The sequence below is a fragment of the Heliangelus exortis genome, chromosome 20 (assembly GCF_036169615.1).
Source record: "Heliangelus exortis chromosome 20, bHelExo1.hap1, whole genome shotgun sequence".
Lineage (NCBI taxonomy): Eukaryota > Metazoa > Chordata > Aves > Apodiformes > Trochilidae > Heliangelus > Heliangelus exortis.
Genome location: NC_092441.1, coordinates 5,678,481 through 5,698,021, shown reverse-complemented (window position 1 = coordinate 5,698,021; position 19,541 = coordinate 5,678,481). Strand labels below are relative to the sequence as shown.

The following is a 19,541-nucleotide window of genomic DNA, read 5'->3' as shown; positions in this document are numbered from 1 at the left end:
TTTGACTGGAATGAGTGTCCCCACAACAGATTAATCTATGTGAAAATTGCCATCTTCAGAGCTCAAATATAATCTCTAGGAATGCTAAGAAAAAAGAAATAGCTTATCTAAGTCAGCAGCTCCCACATGCTTTGTCCATACTAGTTTTGAGAGCCTTACAAGTTTTATGTTGGGTGTTAAAAATGTACTGAGCCATGATTTTTCAATGTTGTGTTAAAATTCTAAGAGGACCCTTTCCACTCTAGAGTACCATGTATCATACCCTCCTTCACCCTCTGAAAATAAGAAGAGTAAGTACTTGAAACAACTGATATTTTATTGTAAGTGAAGAGTAGCAATGTCAATTCAGTACAAGTTTAGTGCAAACAAAAGTTGTCCTTGGAAGAAAGGTAAGTATTGTAAACTTAGTTTCAGTTGTCATACCAATGGCCTAGTGTTCAAAGAAAACCAAACAAACTTAAACAAAAACCTGTTAACATAACTAGTGTGCCTTTATCAAACTGCATAAAACATACAAAAATATTTCTCTGAATGCATAGACTTACTGTTATTACAGTCATATCATGATTAAAGTTTTAGTCTTGCCACATTAACAGTTATTCTTAGTGGAAACTAGAGCAAATAAAGCTTTCTTTAAACCAGCTGCTTCTCTAGCTGAATGTTTAGTCATTAGTGGAGGCAGTCTTTACACTGATTTCCTGAACAAAAGAACTCACAAGAAATTAGATACTCTAAATTTTGAGCCATTTAACTACTACTGTTTTTCCAACAGTTATTGCACATAATCTGAACTAGCCTCCAAGCTGTGCTGAAAAGATAAATATACAATTGTTAAAATGAAAACTCCTTTCCTGTCCTACAAGAAAAACAAAGGAGCCATAGTTAGAAAATTTTACTTCACACTGGGTCACAGTCTTGAGTTTACCAAGAGTTGAACTGGGCTTTGAAGTAGCCCAGCTCCTGGGGAGAAGGGCCAGGATTGAGAAGGGGGAGGGAGTTAGCAGAGTTTAAGCTATAAAATGTATATGCAGCAAGTAGGAAAAGATTATAATTATTTTCAATGTGCTAAGCAAGAATTTTAAGCCTAGAGTAACCTGGTGAGATCCTGAACCCAGAGCTGAGTATCTCTTGTAGCAGAGGGGTTTCTGTACTGACATGCAAGCCCTTACTAACCTTGCCTGGAGGAGCCACTTGAAGGCTGAAGCAGCTGTGCTGCAGGAAGCTAAGACAGGGCAGCAGCCATGCTGCTCCTACCAAAACATGTTGATTGTGCTATTTTGGGTCTGAATGTCAACATTACAATTCAGATCAACAACAACAAACACTGCATCAGCTGTGCATAAGCTCTGCTCTAGTGCAGCTTCATAAAGGGGAGATGGGAAGGGGGCAGGGGGGGGAAGCAGCTCACATCCAGAAAAACAAAAACAAACCCCCTCCCTCATCCCTCCACCCACCCAGTACCAAATTAAGGTTTTTGGTGCAAAGGTCATCAATGTGGTTTTTGGTCCAAAAGAAAACAAAAAGCCTCCGAAGGTGTAACTTGCAGACTACCATGTTCATGGGAAAAGCTTCAGGCTGTCAATACTCCAGCAATGCTGCAACTTAAGTACTTTATAATTACTTTTGCCACACATAAAAAGATATAAATGTTTTCACTGCTGCCTTGCTTAAATGTACATTAAGCAGTCTATAGTTTAACCAGAGTCATAGGTTTGGGGTTGTTTTGTTTTTCTTTCAAAAAAATCAATTGACAGCATTGAAATCATCAGTTGAAAGGAGCCATTCAGCCCTTTTGGTACTCATTTAGCTTTTTACACTATGTAGATGTGACAGTAGACTGCAGTGTGTAAAGGGACAGGTTATTCATTTGCTAAGGGTGTGTGCTTCCAGTTTAGTATGGTTAATCAAGAGCTTGTTATGCTCCTGACAGTTATGATGCCTCAAGAGTATCCTGTTGTGCTTCTCCTACAGCTTACACAGCAGAAACTAACCATACACCCTAGTCTTGGGGGTGGGCCCTAAAGAAATTACCTGACTTAACAGCACTGACTTCTGGTGTGAGTAATGCATATTTTCCTCCCACTGTTCAGAAAAAAAAGAAAGCCATAGACACAGAGTTGTGGTGCCCTCTCTCAAGCTCCTGTAACATACAGGGTTTCTTTTGAATGGGCACTTTAACCTGTGTGGTGACTCAAATAGCTCCTTAATTGAGAGGCTTCCGTATATTTTTTTGTGTCATCACTAAATTTACTGTGTCCTCATATAGGCAAGAAACATATTTAAATCTGGACGCTCTTCCTCCACTTATTTTCAGCCCAGTGACAGTTTTTTGTCAGTCACTGCAGACCCCAGCAGGCAGTACCATATGTCTTGGAAAAGTCTGTGGAGGAGCAAGAAGAGATTAAAGACCTGCAAGCTTTAAATTTTTAGAGAGCACCCTCTGACATTTACCTTAATCAGGAGGTTAAAAAATACATAATACACAAACTGAATCTCTTTTCCATTACTCTCATTTGGTGAAAGAGTGGGAGTACTCAACTTTCTGTAGTAATAACCAAAGTCTTTCCTGCCCTCTGTTCCCAAATACAACCAAAAAACTTCACTGAAATACATTGGAAGCACATAATTTCAGTAGACAAATGAGGTATCCCTTATCTGAATACAGTATCAAGTAAAAAAATAAAAGCAAAGGGGATATTAAATACAAAAGATAAACTATTAGTTAAAATAGTAACCCTAACAATAACTTAAGGTTTTACACGTGCTTAATTCACTGCCTCAAAAGGCAGCAGCATAGAATTATCAGGTTTTCATACTCCAGGTGTACCTAGAGGAGTCAGTAGGTCAGCTTTGATGCTCTACTGTTGTAGCATGGTGTCTCAGTCAAAGTTGATGCAGCATTTCTGAAAGGAGAGCTCTCACTTTTCACGAGAACTAATTCCAGCTCTTGGAAGTCTTGAAGTCTGGCAACATCCTTGTCCTTTTAAAGAACACAACTATGCATTAATTCTAAATATATCTGGTCTTACTTTGTAAATATTTAAAATAATATCCAGAGGAAGTAAAAAGTAAACTTACGGGAGGTCACACCCGACAACAGGAATAAATAATGAAAGAAAAAAATCCAACCACTAGACCCTTTTTTTCAAAGCACAATTGTTGTTTTTCTCCCCTGGAACTGCATGTTTTTTTCTTCTTATTTTTACCTTATTATGATTTGACTGAATTTGTGCATATCACTTAACTAATTAATTGAATTTACAGACCTCCAGAATAGGTATTTCTGGAAGAGAAGAGCATGTTGATTTGCTAATGAACGTTTGTTAATGGCATGCATTTAAATTATTCACGTGGCAATTTGTAGGTTTTTTTCCCCCCCCTTGATATTTGTTCTTTTTAGGCAAATAAACAGTGAAGCAGTGCATGGCAATTATATAAAAAGCACACTAATGCACTGCTTCTGATACATCTTTTTAAAAAAAAGTCAAGCTGTAATAATTTCATGAGCTTTAGGAGCTGAAATACTCTGCCTATTTGAACAAGTATTTTTAGGTTGTGATGCAATTTTTAAGAAAAGTCAAATATTCTTTTGATTTTGTGAGTTTGTCAGGTTTTGTTTTGTTTTGTTTCTTTAAACAAGGCCGGGAATGTTTTGCCAGTCTTTCCTTTAGAAATACCTTCTCTGGTGTCTGCAAAGTCAAATTAAGCTCCAATTCTTACCTTTCTTACGAGTGTATTAGGTAATTTTCTGATCTTCTCTACTTGTTCTGGATTAACACCCAGCTCACAGCAGCTCACTCTGAGCAGATCTTGATAGGTCAGTTCTTGTCTGTCCAGTTCAATTTCAATGAAGTCGTTGTCTCTGAGGTTCTGGACTCTGACCTTAAGCACAAGTTCTGATTGAAAAAAGAAAAAAAGAAGAAAAAACAACACCCCCATTCAGACCCAACACTAAAGTATTTGCCATTATCTTTTGACTTCATGGGTTATAATACAGTGCCTGTCCTTTCTCTAAGAAATTGCTGAGCAGTTAATAGAAGCTTCCATTAGAACAGAAAGCAGTACAGGGGGAAGCATGGTTACCAAGTTAAGAATCTTACCCATCCAAAGGCCACTAGATACTAGTGGATACTACAGAGTAGTACTACAGATACTACAGGGTCTGGTACAAAGTTTGAATGTTTATATTGCTTGGGCTGATCTTTACAGCCAAGTATTTACCACGTTTTAAAATACAGTATGACAGTTATTTTACTTAGCAGAGCAGAAAAATGTTCTGGGTGCTTTTGGCCAAAGAATCCAACATCTCTGCCTCTATTCCACGAGTCTGAAAGCGGAGTGATTCTTTAACTTCCTCTTTCACCCAATCACAAGAACATGGAACAGAATATAATAAAAGGATGGGAAATGATACTTCGGTACCTTGCATGTTGTATGGGAAAGTTCCAGTAAAGAACAAGGGCTGAAACGCTGGCGCAGGCCCAGTGGGTGAACCATCAGTGTGCAGAGGGACAGCCTGCTGGGATGCCACCTCCTGTCCTCCAAGGTGGGGCAGAGAGGGCTGGCACACAGAACCATTGGGTGCTTCAGGCTGGGGGGGGTTTGGTGCCATGGTTGGAGCTGGGGGGGGGAGCAGCTGTCCTGCAGCATCTGGCACAGGGAAATCATCTTCACTATTGCATGAAGTAGGTGTGCATATGCTTTCAACCTGAGTTGCTGATGAACAAGGACTAGTTTCACATTGGGAAGCAGGAGAGATGGAAGCACTTTCATTCTGGGATTCTGCCAAGCCCTCTGGAATGCTTTCTTCAGTGTAGATGTAAGGGAATGGTGGGTTGGCCAAGTAGTTTGCAACAATTGGCAAATTTAAAGCCTTCACTCCTTGACTTTCTGTTTCGTCGTCCTCTGTTACTGAAGTGCAAAGATGAGGGGTAGGGGATGGAGAGAGAAAAAGCCCCACCTTGTTACTGGATACATCTTTTTCATTTTGAACACAGTTTTCCTATTGTATCTTAAAACTGCATCGTATTCTGAGGTAATCAAAGAATTATACTAGTAATTCATAAGCATGTAATACCTGTAAAACAAGTAGCTTTAAAAGGAATGCATGATCTAAAAATTTCTGCCATGTATCATGTTTTTTAAAAGCAAAGTGGGAAAAAAATAGTATTTCTAAGCAGGTTATTCCAGCATTTTCCAAGAAACTGACCGGTAGTCCCCCAACTCTCATTTTACAATGCTTTTAATAACACTGCTATAAATAGTTAATTATGACCCATGCCAACAAATTCAACCAATTATTTCTTTGGGTAAGTGACTGTTTGATGTAATGCCCAAGCCAACTCTTCTCTTGCGTAAATGTACTGCAGCAAATTACATCCTTGCCTGACTGAGGATTACAGGACAGTAATACTAATGTCAAAGCAATTCAGAAGCTCTGCTCAACAGCACTACACTCCCAGAATAAAAACTATTAAGGAGAATAAAAGTGTTGATTTTATTCCCCAGGAAACACATGAAAGTTTAACACAGAAAGATAAGGCAACTTTGAAAAGAGTTCACTAACATATACTTGACAGTTTAGTTGTTAAAAACAGAATGCAAATCATTTGCCATGAACTAAGGCCAAGAGATGAGCACCCTGCCCCCAAAAAGCTCATGCAAAGACAATGCCATTCCTTAGTTGTGACTGTTGTAACCCTAGCCATGATTTAGCTGCTACTTCGTTTAAGATAACTGCACACTGTTGATGTAAAAGTATGTAATTGTAGAGAGCAATTTAAGTACAATTAGCAGAAGACAGAAGATCAACATTTCCAAAGGCGAAGTACTTAAAACTTTTAATCTGGAGCACAGTACCTAGATGCTGATGGAAATACACATTGGCAGTGTTCAGGGGTGTCACATCTAACTAGGTTTGCTGTGTATACAAAAAGAGGAAGATAGGATTATGGGGCAAAACTTTCTCATACTGCAAGTCACAGTAAAGCAAAATGCTCAAAAGCCTTAACTTCTGAAATCCTGCAGCTACACTGAATGGATTTCTAAGGTCTCTTGTGGTCAGACAACTGTACAACTGTGAAATCCTCCACGTGCAGCCTGCATCCTAGCTTCAATTTGATGGGAGCAAACAGGACTGCTACAGCCATGTCTCCCAAAGTACACAGCTCTTCAGTCTCCTGATGACACAGTGCAGAACAAAAAGCCTTCTGTTTACATCACCTTCCTACCAGAGTATCCCCAAGTCTATTTGAGTATGAATTACAGTTATAAATCAGAGCTATCTAATGAAATTCAATGACCCCACCCAAAGCTGTGCCAAACTTTGACTAAAACCAGAAACGTTTAAAGTCTTTCGACCGAGAATTTTGGATGACTCTTAAGACAGGAATGGTACCTCCCAAAATCTTCCTGATGTCTGGTTTTGAAGTTAGCTCTGCAGCCAGCTCTCCTGTAGAGGTGAGGATCTGCTTATCTGCACCAGCATCCAGCAGGCAGGACACCACCTGAGCATGGTTCCTCTTAGAGGCCCAGTGCAAACAGGTCCTGCAAGGAAGGAAGCAGAAGAGTTGTGGTGTAAGCCTCGGATCTATCACCCCAGCTTCTCACCTTCACCTGAGTTGCCTGTAGAGTGACAACAGCTGGGGGCAGTTTCCTTCATTGTATCACTTGTATAAAGTTAGGATTCTGTTTCTCCAGGGGAAGAGACCCTTTTTTACCTTGCTCACACTGCCTAAAGAGCTGTGTTGGTGGATGGACACCAGCAGCTTGAGCAAACACCCTCAAGCAAACACACAGTGACAGGTGGAAGGAAGGTGGCTTCCTTTTATGATGATCCTCTTTAGAAGTCAATCTCAAAGCCGCCTGAGATTACCATTTCCTTTTTGGTAAACAGGAGAACTAAGGCAGAGGAGAGCTGTGTCCTCAAAGCCGCTCTCCCCTATGTCTAAGGAGGGGGTACCCCGCCTCCTGTGGGGAGCCCCGAGTCCCACACGTTTGCCCAGACCCCCCGTGCAAGCCAAGGGCAGCTCTAACCTCCCAGCCGGGACCCGACAGAACCCGGGGCCTACCGCGGGCACCCGGGAGGCCGCACCAACCCCCCCGCAGCTCCCTGGGACCCCGGCCCCGCCGCACCCCTCACCATCCATTGATCTCGTTGCGGGAGTTGATGTCCGCCCCCTCTCCCAGCAGCCGCCGCACCTCCTCCAGGTCCCCCAGCGCCGCCGCCTCTCTCAGCCGCTCCTCCAGCTCCCGCGCCTCCCCGGCGCCGCTCATCGCCGATGCCGGGGCCGGCGGCCGCCAGGCAGAGTGTTCCCCCCGGCCCTCCCCGGCCGCGGCCGCCTCTGCAGCCCCTCCCCGCCGCGGTGGGGCCGCCGGAGCCCGTCACGGGGGGACAGCGGTCCGGGCGGCCTCCTCAGCGCCGCTCCGCCGGGCCCTCTCCGCCCCGCCGCTCGCCGCCCCGGCCCTCGGCTCCGCCGGGCACCCTTACGGCCGCCGCCATCTTGTGCCCAGGGCCGGGGCGGGGTGGCGGCGGGGGGAATGCCCCGGGGGGCTGGGAGGGAACGGACCCCGAAGCCTTGGGGTGGTGCCGGGGTCGGGACGGGGTGAAAACACCAAAAGTGAAGCATTTCCTCTGAAGGTCTCTCCCGGCTGTCTTGCCGTGCACACAGCATGAGGGCTGAGAAGCTGGAGAGGAGACGCCTCCTGGGGAAGAGGCAAAAAGCTGCGAATGGGAATTACCAGCTCAGAAAAACGCACATCTAAACGGCTTTGCCCTCTTCGGGGCGATTTTAACCATCACACCATGAGGCAGCCATGGGCTGGAGCTGGGCAGATACCCCGAAGCCAGGTTCAAAAGCATGGGCTGGGAGCAAAACCCATTGGAGAGATTCTCCTGGCACCAACAGCCCCGGCACCCCCCATTCCCAGGGTTCCTCTCTGGGGTGTCACTCATGCTCATGATTAAATCCCTGCAGCCTTCGTTGATGGGCTCTTTTTTTAACTCCAGGGTTGTTATTTTGGCAGCAGTGTCTGCCAGCAATGAGAAATTGGCACTGAGCTGTTTTGCTGCTTGTTGGTTTGTTGTTGTTGTGGTTTGTTTGTTTGTTTGGGTTTGTTTGTTGTTTTCTTTCATTGCCTACCCTTTATTACTTACTTTTGTTATTAGCAACATCGTTTTTAACCTACTGTTTAATGTAGGATTTGGGTTGCAGCCTCTCCAGACTGAGATGTTCCTGTTTAGCAGTTGTGGCAATTATGCAAAGACTACACCTGCAGCATTTACCATCCTAACATTTCCTGAGTATCTCTTGATATAAATAAATCTTCAAAACAAAGATCATCTTCCTTTTAAGCACTCAGGAGAGCGTGAGGGACAGAGGTGAGCCCTTTCTCTAAGCAACCCCCCAGCATCTCTGCAAAGTATCCACAGGAAATGATCACATTTTCTAGCCCTATTTGTCTGTTTTAAGCATTTGTGGCATAAAGTTTTAGAACAGAAGGACCAGGCACAGAAATGTGGCGACATGGCAACACACCCTAGGAAGCTTAACAGTAGACACTTTAAGCAATCCTATATTATTAAATTCAGAAAGGTACACACAACATCTCTCAGACCGATGGGGAAAAGCTATTCAGGAGACAAGTGCAGAGCAGGACTGAAAACAAAACCCCAGATCAGTTCATCAGTAAAACTGCACGGTGCCACTAGATGTCATGGTGGAACAGCAAGAGGAGACCAAAATGTGCCTTTGCTGTTCTTGCTGTAATTGCAGAAGGCCTTTAAATTAGTCTCAGCACATCCATAGTGTGTCCATATGGCTTTGATCCTGTGGATTTCAAAGCCTTGCAGAGTGCAGAGACATTATGCACTGTTTCAACAGCAAGCACAGGAAAAGTCTGCAGAGTGAGCTGATTTCTTTAGGGTCGTGGGGCTTTTATTCTTTTTGTTTGTTTGTGTTTTTGTTCTTCTACTCCAGCTCCTCTCCTAAGGCCACACCAGGGCTTTTAAGGACTCAAAGCCAGCGAGGGATGCACTGGGATGGTCTCTCTCACGCTCTCTCAGGATGAGGATCCTACTCCCTCACTCCTCTGCCAAGTCCTGTTAAATGCAACTCGGGTTCACCATTGCCTGGTTACACAATGTACTTCTCCCCAGAGTCATAAGATTTTTCTCCCTCGAGAAAGACTGTGTAGAAGAGGATTAGCAGTGAGCTCCCTTGACTCAAACCTCCCCACGGCCACCGTGAGCTCTCCTGCTTGTGCCCTGAGCCTCAGAGCCCCTCGTGGGCATTGCCCCCTCCCCGTTTTTCACCACTCGTGTTGCACACACCCAGACCCAGCCAAGCCAAGCCAAGCCCGTGGTGTTCTATCCTTTGCCTTTCCCATATGGCAGCTGGGTTTGTACCCATGCTTGGCAGTCCCCTGGGATCCTGTCCCATGCACCCATCTCCCTGCAGAGCACAGCAGGAGCACAGGGTCATCCCAGCACCTTTGGGAGCTGCTGGGAATCCCACCCAAGCTCAGGAATCAGCTGAGCAAAAGCCAGGCAGTCACTGCCTCTCAGATGTGCCTCCTAAATACCCTTCAGCAGGAACACCCTGAGCTCTGAGCCCCAGTGAGAGGGTGTGGGGGGGATATTTTGTGTTCTGTGTGATTTGCAGGTGCTCAGAGCTCCCCGTGCTCCACCAGCCCTGGGTGCAGCTCTGCCAGCCTGCAGGCACTGCTGGGCCATCCAGCTCTTAGCTGTGAGATGCTTGGGCATCCTGCTGCTGCTTTGGAGTAACCACAAGGGAGAGATGGGCCATTCTTTGTCCTCACAGCAAGCTTTCCAGATTTTATTATTTTAGTTTTAATATCTGCCTTTTTGCAAGCTTTCGACTGTGACTGAACCTCTCGATTGGTTCTTTTCTCCTTTTTTGGAGAAACCATGGTCTGTCTGTTTGGTCTTTGCTCCTTGTTTGTTTTTTTTTTAAAGGCTCATGAAGTTTTTCACTCTCTTTGCATTTCAGGTTTCATTGCTCAACTCCTTTATCCAAGTTCTCAGTCATTTAAGCTTATTATAAAACATCTTTTTGCAGACATAATTTCCACTTACATGGTGATACAGTTGTACAAATGTATTTGAAACATCCAGTTCCCTCCCCCCCAAAATAATGTTTCTGGCAATTTCAACCAACCCTGCACTTGTGTAAGGAAATCAGAAATAAGATTTAGGAATGGTCACAAACCTTAAACATTATATTAATGTACAAATACACAGAGAGAGAGATTTGAAGTTGTTATGGCATTAAGGCTTGGAGAAATGTTTAGGATTGGTGGAGAATAAAGATGGAATTCATGGAAAGCCAAGCCAAATATTCTCCTAGGTCTAAACTAATTAACACTGATTACTTTGAGCTTTTCAGTATGTGATTGGATGCAGAGGAGACAGCTTCAGAGGAGGAAGTCAAAGTCCCATGGCAGAAGCAGTTACTGTTGTATTGTTTTTTGTGATGGCCTCATGGAAATCCCTGTGAGACTTTGTAGGTGAATCAGGTTAAATTCAAAGTCCCACATTATCAAGGCTGAGCCTGCATCACCCAGTGCTAGCTTTGTGCCTTTGGGAAGAAACCTGCAGCACAGAGGCTGATTCAGCTTCTCCCAGGGCATCCCTAGGACAGCACAGACAAATCATCCTCTGGAGATGCCTATTGTGGCCTCACAGTTCAAAGCATATAAAGGTAACAAGCTTTGAACTCAATAACTTCCAGCTATCTCATATCAGGCATGATGAGCACCTGAGGCAGGGTGGCTCAGCCCTTCCTTTAGCTTCTCTGTTTTCCACAAGAGAAAGAAATCCTCCTGGTGAACTGCAAAGTTGCAGGGAGCTCACTGATCATCTTTCTCTTGACCTTAACTCATGGTTCCTTTCACCAAATTCAGGAATTACATTGCTGGCAGTGCAGAGAATTGGGATGTAGGACAGGTCTTAGGCACCTGGAACTTCCCTGAATCCCAGAGCAATTTTCAGAGGGAATTTTCAGCCCTGCTGAACATCCCACAGGGGCTTGAGGGAAAGCTGAGTGCCTAAAAAAGAGATTTTTCAGGCGGTGTGAGCAGCACACATGCACACGCCTGCAGCATGGAGTGAAATTTGATGGGGGCTGGAAAATGGTGTTGATATTTGGGGGAATGGTTATCTGTGGGGGAAAGATGTGCTAGAGCATCCTTTAGAAACGAGGCATGGTGTGCAGCTGATTTTTTTTTTTTGTTTGTTTTCATTTGTTACTTTAACATCGTTCCTATTTGTAGGCCAAATAAATAATTTTGTAACAAACAAGGCAGAGAACTGGAATTTGAGGGGGGTGGTACATCAGCTCAGGGACTCGTGGTTAAGAAGTCCAATAGATTTTTGATAACAACTGGAAATTGTTCAGTGGATTAGTACCTAAAGCCAGTTTGGCTTCGAGTAATGACAAGCCTGAGCTGCAGTGCTGTGGATCCAAATACCTCGAGTCCTGTGTCCAGTTTTGGGCCCCTCAGTTTAGGAAGGATATCGAGGTCCTGGAGCAGGTCCAAAGGAGGCAACTGGGCTGGTGAAAGGACTTGAGCACAGATCCTCTGAGGAGAGGCTGAGGGAGCTGGGGGTGTTGAGGCTGGAGAAGAGGAGGCTCAGGGGAGACCTCATCACTCTCTACAACTCCCTGAAAGGAGGTTGGAGCCAGGGGGGGGGTTGGGCTCTTTTCCCAGGCAACTCTCAGCAAGAGAAGAGGGCACAAGAGGTCTCAAGTTGTGCCAGGGGAGGTTTAGGTTGGACATTAGAAAGAATTTCTTTACTGAGAAGGTGATCAGACACTGGAATGGGCTGCCCAGGGAAGGGGTGGATTCTCCGTCCCTGGAGATATTTCAAAAGAGCCTGGATGTGGCACTCAGTGCCATGGGCTGGGAACTGCAGCGGGAGTGGATCAAGGGTTGGACTTGATGAGCTCTGAGGTCCCTTTCAACCCAGCCAGTTCTATGATTCTATGATTCTATGAACAGGCTCATCCTGGCAACATGGGGCAAATGTAAGTAGTTGCCCAACTCCTGCATGTGGCCATGTCCTATCTAGGTGTTCAGAGCCAAAAAGCTTCTGTGGATCTTGTCCCAGTTCATCTCCCACAGGAGCTGACTCGTGTGGGAAGTGCACATACTGCTAACAAGATGATGGAGATGGTTCACCTACATTCCTAAGGAAAAAAAAAAATTTATTTTGCTAAGCCAAATTCTACATTTGTGTCTGCACAGCTTTTTTCTTTAGCTCACGCTGGAGACCAGATCAAGGTGTCTGGACTCTCCTTAGGTTGTGTTTTGGTCATCAAGGAGAAATCCATAAATGCAAATCATAACCAGTGACACTTTGAGGCTGTGCCCTGTGCACCCTTCATGGTCCTGAGACAGGGCTGGTCAATTAATAACTCTCCATTGACCGGGATGGGCTTTCAACCAACCACTGTACAATTCAACAGAGTAATTAGCAAAGCTGTAACTAAAGAGGTCTCCATGGAGATTGACAGCATCACCTCCCTGCTGGTACATTCTCTGCCTCTTATTCTAAATTTGTTCTCACTGTCTTCCTGGCTCTAATCCATAAGGTTAGCTAAATCTTCCAGCATTTGTGATACATCAAAGCAGTGGAGAGAAGGACAAAGGCAGTTGGGAGGGAGGGAGCAGAGAAAGAAATAACCCAGTGTCTTAAGGAAAGCAACAAAAACTTTTCAGACATATATAGTCAGAGTTTGGAGAATGGGATTAGGCAGAACAGCACCTCTGCCTGCCTGTCACTTGCAAATTCTTGCTAATACTTTAGGAGCTTATTGGAGGTCAGCACCAAACACCCAAACAGACTAATCTGTATTATAGACACATAATCAAAGTCACAAGGTTTTACATAATATATATTGGTGACACAAAAGTATTTGTTCAAATAATTTTGTCATCAAGATTAGTGGCCATGAAAGCCTCTACTGTGCACTAACCTGGTTTTCTATGGCCACTGGTACACCAGATTCCTCAAAGAAATCAAAAAGGAGCTGAGACAGTACAAACCAAGTATATGTTCTGGAACAGTAACAGTATTAGATTTCCAGCCACAGCAAAGTTTAAAAAAAAAAAAATATGTGTGTGTGAGCTAGAAAAGGTTGTGCCTAAACTGCAGCTTAAGACACATGAAGAAATGGCTGTAGATGCAATTTTTGCATTTGTCATTTTTTCAGACAGTTTTGGGGTTGCAGCAAATCACACCTCACACTCACCCATCACTTCTGAGGCAGTGGCAAGAAGTAGGGGTTTAAAAGACAAACTGATGTCACTTGACCCACTTGAGAGCTTTACAGTCCCCTTCAGAGAGGTGGAAGCTGTGGCATGGAGGGAGCAAGTAGTTTAGGCTCTTAGAAGAAAGTGGCAGAGCCAGGAAAGGGTGTTGTGTAGGTAACAACTCCATATCAAGAAATCTAATTGATTCCTAAAAGAAATTCCTTTGTGGAAATGCATGGGAAAATCTGATTTTCCACCATGCAGAGCTTTATAACGATTGTTAGAGAAAGACAAAAGAAAAATTAATTCAATACCATTTTCTCTGTGTTGGGAAGGGACAAAGTCACAGCTCATGCCATGGGTTGCAGAGACAATATAGAGCTTTTCCAGGCACATAGGCCATCTCATGGCTGATGCACAGCAAAGGCAAAGGTTTTGTGAGGGTAGCAGAGCATTCTATCTCACCATGGGAGTTCACTCCATCAAGCTGAAGTATCTGATTAGAAATCTCATTGCCCTAAACTTCCCCACAGTCAATGAGAAGGGAGCAAGAGCAATGCCAGACAGACATCTGCAAAAGAGAAATCAGAACTTGGGAGGCCTGAATCGTCCTCTAGATTTGCCACAATTCACATGCTGCTCCCATGTGAACCCAAGGCTAAAATCACTCCGGCAGCTTTTACAGGACTCCTGAAAGCTCCTTTGTGGAAGCAGAGCTGACTGAACTGGCCATTGGGTCAGGAAAAATCAAGCACAGGGTGGAATTTCCAAGAGTGTTTGGCTGTAACCTCACCCTGCTCCTCTTTGAAGTCAGCAGAATATTTACCATCGACTTCAATCGGAGAAAAATCAGAGCATTACAGAGCTCGTTTGAAACACTCCTGCTAATGATTCTCCTTTGTACCTCCCTGCTCACAGGCAGCCTGCTGTGTCTGTCATTAAAACACAATCCTAGCAATTGGTTAGATAGCAAAATGAGCCCAATGCACAGGCCCTGGAGGCACAGGAAAATGATAAAACCATGTGAATCTCATAAACGTTACCTAAAATCACTCTGCCAGCCACCACCCCATCAGGCAGGCAGGGGTTGGTTATCTTCAAACCTGCCATGGAAAAGAAAGGGGCTGCATCTCAGTGAGCCCTGCTATGATGGAGGCTGCAGGTGGACTCTTCACTCCGCATACAAGAAGAGATCAAAATAAAAATGTACGTTGAATTAGCTGAAATCAGAAAGAGTGACCAAAAAAAAAAAAAAAAAAAAAAGCCATTAAGTGGAGACAAACATCCTGTTGCCAGGGCAGGCAGGATTGGCTGGCTGATCTAAAGAGCACTGGAAGTAGATGATCACTGCTCTGCAGACATCACTGGATTTCTAGAACACCTCTTGTGTTCTGATCTGGTGCCCAGAGCTGCATTTAATCTTTCTTGGGCATTTTGAGTCACGGTGTCAGTGGCCCAGATGAGATTTACTGTTTCTGATGGCCCTCACCTGGGTCAAGCAATGCTGAGGGTGCAATGCCTTGCACCTGCTGGTAAAAGAGTCCACAGGGTGAAGTGAAACAGCTCACACCTTGGGTAGGCTGTGAATATGGCCAAGAACCAGGTAGGGGACAGCTTCTGGCAGAGGTCACACCCTGAGCACAGTTAGAGGACAGACTGTGCACCAGCCAGGGCTGCTCACAGCCAGCAAAGACAAATGAAAGCAATAACTCTTCAGCTAGAAAGAATTTTGTCCTAATTTAGATTTAAATTCCAAGGAGACAGAATTGACTCTGAAAGGACTTCATGATGTTTGCAGAAATGGAAATAGTTCCATTTTGTGAAAATTAACTATTGTTTATAGTAAAGTTTTGGATACCAAACCCTCAGAGGAGCTCTGGGACTTGCAGGTTGTCTGGAGAAGCCAGTGCTTGTTGCCTGCTGAAAAGCCCAGTCACTGAGAGCTGCTCTGCACCTCCTGGAGAGGCTCCCAGCCACAAAAGGGCTTCCAAACTTCGACAGATTCAGTTGTTTGGTAAAGTCTCAGAGTGAAGCACAAAAGCAGGCAAATCTTCAGCAGTTTTATCTCACAAACTCTCATCTCAGGCCAGATCCACTGAAAAGTTCATAAACTTTCTGAAAGGACCATCCTGGAGTGATGGTGAGATGGTACCTTCCTGGTGAAGTCGTGGGGAGTTAAGGCTTAGAGTACTAATTAGGAGAAACTCTGGGGTTTCAAGGAAGAAAGATGACAGCTGGAGGGGTTTAAATTAAATTAGTACAGCAGGTTAAAACCTTACTGTTTGTGTAAGCTGCACATCACAAACAAAAGCAATGTGGCATTTCTGTATTGAATTAGATTTCTGATGAACAAATGGTGCCTGTGGGGTTGGAAGGAGAGTCTTGGGGCTCCAGCCTCTCATGGCCATTGCTTTGTGATCCTCAGCAAGGGATTTCCTTGCAGCTTTAAATGCCTAAAAGTAAATAAGGGAGGCTAAATTAGGGTCATTTGCAGACTGAAGTGAATCTGTGCAATGGTTTTAACACTATTCATTAGATTCCCACAGCAGTACATGTGGAACTAAATTAACTCACGTTCCTGGAGAAACATCACCAGCACTGGGGAAAGATGTGCCAAGCACTCAGCCTGAGCATGCCCCAGGCCCACATCTCACTTGTATTCTGAGCTTTCATTCAGACTGAGCTGGAACCAAGAAGAAAAAAATGAAGATTGACAACAACTGAGGTTTTTGTGCTATGGCTTATACAGCAGTGCTGCAAGACATGAGAACATCTCCATTTGCACACCAGAGATTTGGTGCCAGAGTTGCCTGAAGTGCTGCTGTTCAAGCTAACCATGACACTAACCACTAGTTACTAAAACCTGCAACAAAGCAAGGTGCTCCAGCCTCTCTGCTGCAGCTGTGTCTCTGCTGTCTGGCTTTCCCCAGGTCCAGCAGTGACCATTCCCCTCTCTTGCCCAGACACCTTGCACTTGGATAGCTGAGAGGACCTAAAATGAGAAGTGCTGGCCCTGCAATAACTGCAATGCTGCCTCTGTGGCTCTGCTTTCTGTTTCCTGGCTTTCCAGGTTGCATTGCAAGTGTCAGCTTTCCCTGGCTCAAAGCTTGACTGATCAGGTCTCACTCCACGTTGAGGGTGATGGAGCAGTGGGCTGGAAGGGACTTTGGGAAGTGGCTCAGTCCCTCCTGCTCCAAGGTAAGGATGAACTCACTCCCAGTGTTTGACCTTTGCAATCTTGACGATGCAAAGATACCATGGTCTCCTCAAATTATCTATGGGATATCTAAGGCTTTGTCTCTGAAATAGATGGACCAGTGAAAGAGAAGCCTGTGAGTCCAGCTTTTCCCTGTATCTCACTGGGAACTGGTTGATTACCTTCCTTTGTACCCTCTTTGCCTCTTGCTGTGCTGTTTCAGACAGAATAAACCAAGCAATAATGAACCATCATCAAACTGGCAATTGCTTCCTGCCCAGCTTTCGTTAGCAGAGAAAGAGAAAGCAAATGATGATCAGTCGTATGCCTGCACTCAAAGATAAAACCCCTGAGCAGAAGCCATCTGCCAAGACATAAAATAATAATTCTGGCGCTGGCCTTGTCTGAGTGCAGAGCCATCAGCTCTCCCTGAAACACAACCTAACACAGGCCTTAATGCTGAGTTCTAGCAGGTGGCCCATAACGCTGTAATAAACTCCCTGACATTATTGATTTTTCCCCCCCAAACTGAGCCCTTTTGTCTAACTACGTTAACTTCTGCTTACTGAGCATCTGCGTGTCAGGCAGAATGCACATCACAGCAGCTCATTTCGGTGAGCAATCACTGCTCTAAGTATGCCCCTGGTTCCCTGGGCCCCTCTGTACACACTGTTATCTGCTCAGATGGGTTCTTTCAGAACTCAAACCCAGCCCTAGTTAGTTCTGGGTGCTTACAGGGAAGCCTGACAAAAAGCTTAACTAGAAGGAAACTGAAATATGCTTCCACCACTAATTATGCATAGAAATGGCCCTGAAAATAGGACCCAGGCACACCATTACCATTGCATATCTCAGCCAAGGTCTGCCCCTGTTCATGTGCTTCCAAAGCACGTGCTCAGCACAGCCTTTGCCTTTGTTTTTATGTTTGGAGGTGCATCACATGCTGCCAAAAATCCTCCTTGTTTGACCAACCTCATGGCCAGCATGAGCCACACACTCTTCTAGAAGATGGGAAAGGCACTTGGGTGCCTGAACAGGTCCTGCCGAGGAGGACATCACTCAGAGTGGAAGATTTGGCCCTCAGCAGCCTGAAGCAAGCTAAAGCTGAGGTCCTGAGGCATCATCTGGATTTCAGTGTGGGTTTGGAAGCAGCGTTACTGTGCCTGAGGCAAGCGGTTGGCAGCTGTGGTCCAAAAGGGATCTGGCAGTGATGTTTCCTCTCAAATGTCTGCCTGTTGGCTTTGAGTGCAATAAGCTTTATGTCCAGGCTGAAGCATCGTTACTTTCTAAATGAGACAGAGCTTTTTTAAAAGTACTTTTCTGCTCAGGCATTATATTTTCATCTGTGCACTGAGAAGGAGACACGAGAGGTGGTGGTTGGGCTGGAGAAGAACACATCCTTGGTGCTGGCAGTGTTAGTGCCCTGTTTGGAGGAAGCGACAAGGCAGGGAGTCAGAGCTGTGCCCTGCCTGGAGGAGGAGGGAGGCCTCAAGGACCAGAGGCTTTGCTTTAAGCTAAGCTTAAAGGCAGATGAGGTTCAGTAGGGTCACACAGGTCCAACCTGCAAGCCCTGGGCTTGCCCTTTCGGCAAGGGATGCACCCAACACAGGTAAGGGTGCTCCAGCCATCAGCCCTCCCATCAGGGCTCCTCCTGCCACAGCCAGCAAGCCACTAGCCCAGAATGATGGCCTAGAGCTGCCTGGAGAGGGGTTGGTGTGTGCTTGTGTTGGCAAAACCATCTATGGGTGGCAGCAGACCCAGACAGCACCAGAAGCTGAATTGGGATGGATCCCTCTGCCCAGGCAGAGATCGATGGGAGGTGGGAGGTTCAGCAGCTCAGGGTGAGGGTTCCTGCCAAGAGCCCTTCCTCAACAAAACCAGCAAATCAATCCACCATCCACTGAGGAACTCCAGGTGAGGATGGCTCATTTTGCCTATTAAACACGATCAATAATTTGCTGTTCCTTTCAAAGTGGTTTCAGAAAAAATAAACACAAAATCCAACACCCTTATACTTTTCTGTGCACCAGAGAATCCCATTTCCCTCCTTGATTAGAAGGAGTCAAACCAAACACTGGGTCAACACTTGGCATGGCAGGAAAGGGCAGGGACATCCCATAGGAGTTTGGGAAGAGTAAGAAAACAGGCAAAGAAATCATAATTTACAAAACCAACAACAGTTAAGGCAATTCTTGATCAAAATCTAAACATTTCTAAGCAGGAGCCTGGGCATCCTAGGAGGGATTTTCAGGTCGTGATGTAATTGTAATATCATAACAACATCCATAGAGCACAATGTGGCCAGAGACCCTGTGTCCCCATTGCCAGGAACAGATTCGGGATGGTGCCTTGTGCCATCAGGGCTCAGGTTTGTCCCTCTGAAACCCAGAGAAAGCTCATCCCAGCTCATCCAAAAGATCAACACCTTGATCAGAAAGGGGGACTTATCTAAAATGGGACTTACCTGTCCCTGGAGAATATCCCTCTGGATGGAGGAGGACACAGGAAGCAGGAGACCATCTGTCTGATGCAAGCCAGTGTCTGATGCTTCAGAACTCCCCACAGCTGAAATGTGCCTTTGGGCAAGGAGCTCCTTGGTCTAGAAGGGGGAAAAAGCCAAAACAGTGTTATTCCTTCCTCCTTGGAAGGAGGTCCTGTCTGTGATGGGCCCATACTGGTGGGTCACTCTCTCAGCATGGGCAAAGCCTTCAAGGAGGTAGCTTTGTGGCCCCAGGAGTGGGACAGAAGCTGCAGAGCACCAGCTCCCCACCTCTGGCCTAGTGAGGGAAAGGGGTAAAACAGCCCCAAAAGAACCCTGAGGATGGCAGGGATTTATGGGCTGAGGGCAACCTCCCTACACGTACAGCAGCTGTTGGGGTGGGACCCCCCCACTCATCCCAGCAGCTCCTCCAGCACCCAGGGTACCAACACCCCTGGAGACCCTCCCACAGCTGGGTTCAAAGCCATAGTCAGTTCTACAATATAAAGTGTCTTTGTTTAGTCAACAGAACCACTAATACATGTGATTTTGTTGTTAATAGAGCTGTAAGAATTTTAAGTACCTCTTGGG

At 45.3% G+C, this 19,541-nt stretch overlaps 1 protein-coding gene across 2 annotated transcripts; it reads right to left on the bottom strand.

Annotated features, from left to right (window-relative positions):
• Positions 1-298: 298 nt before the first annotated feature.
• LOC139805663 (putative ANKRD40 C-terminal-like protein) lies at positions 299-7,749 on the bottom strand. 2 transcript variants are annotated; one of them, XM_071764268.1, is made up of 5 exons: positions 7,142-7,749; positions 6,398-6,546; positions 4,423-4,911; positions 3,721-3,896; positions 299-2,980 (listed from the first exon to the last, which is right to left on the bottom strand). In XM_071764268.1, exons 1-5 carry the CDS (start codon positions 7,273-7,275, stop codon positions 2,837-2,839), a joined length of 1,092 nt encoding a protein of 363 aa, XP_071620369.1. In that variant the 5' UTR covers positions 7,276-7,749; the 3' UTR covers positions 299-2,836. The 2 variants fall into 2 exon arrangements, with proteins under 2 accessions (XP_071620369.1, XP_071620368.1); XM_071764267.1 differs by lacking the exon at positions 4,423-4,911 and having other exon boundaries at positions 7,142-7,643.
• Positions 7,750-19,541: the final 11,792 nt, after the last annotated feature.

Excerpts from the sequence above, each read along its gene's own strand:
- LOC139805663 (XM_071764268.1), bottom strand. The coding sequence starts at position 7,275 with ATGAGCGGCGCCGGGGAGGCGCGGGAGCTGGAGGAGCGGCTGAGAGAG. Across the intron at positions 6,547-7,141 it reads CGCAACGAGATCAATGGATG|GACCTGTTTGCACTGGGCCT; the intron begins GTGAGGGGTGCG and ends CCTTCCTTGCAG. Across the intron at positions 3,897-4,422 it reads TTTCCCATACAACATGCAAG|AACTTGTGCTTAAGGTCAGA; the intron begins GTACCGAAGTAT and ends TTTTTCAATCAG.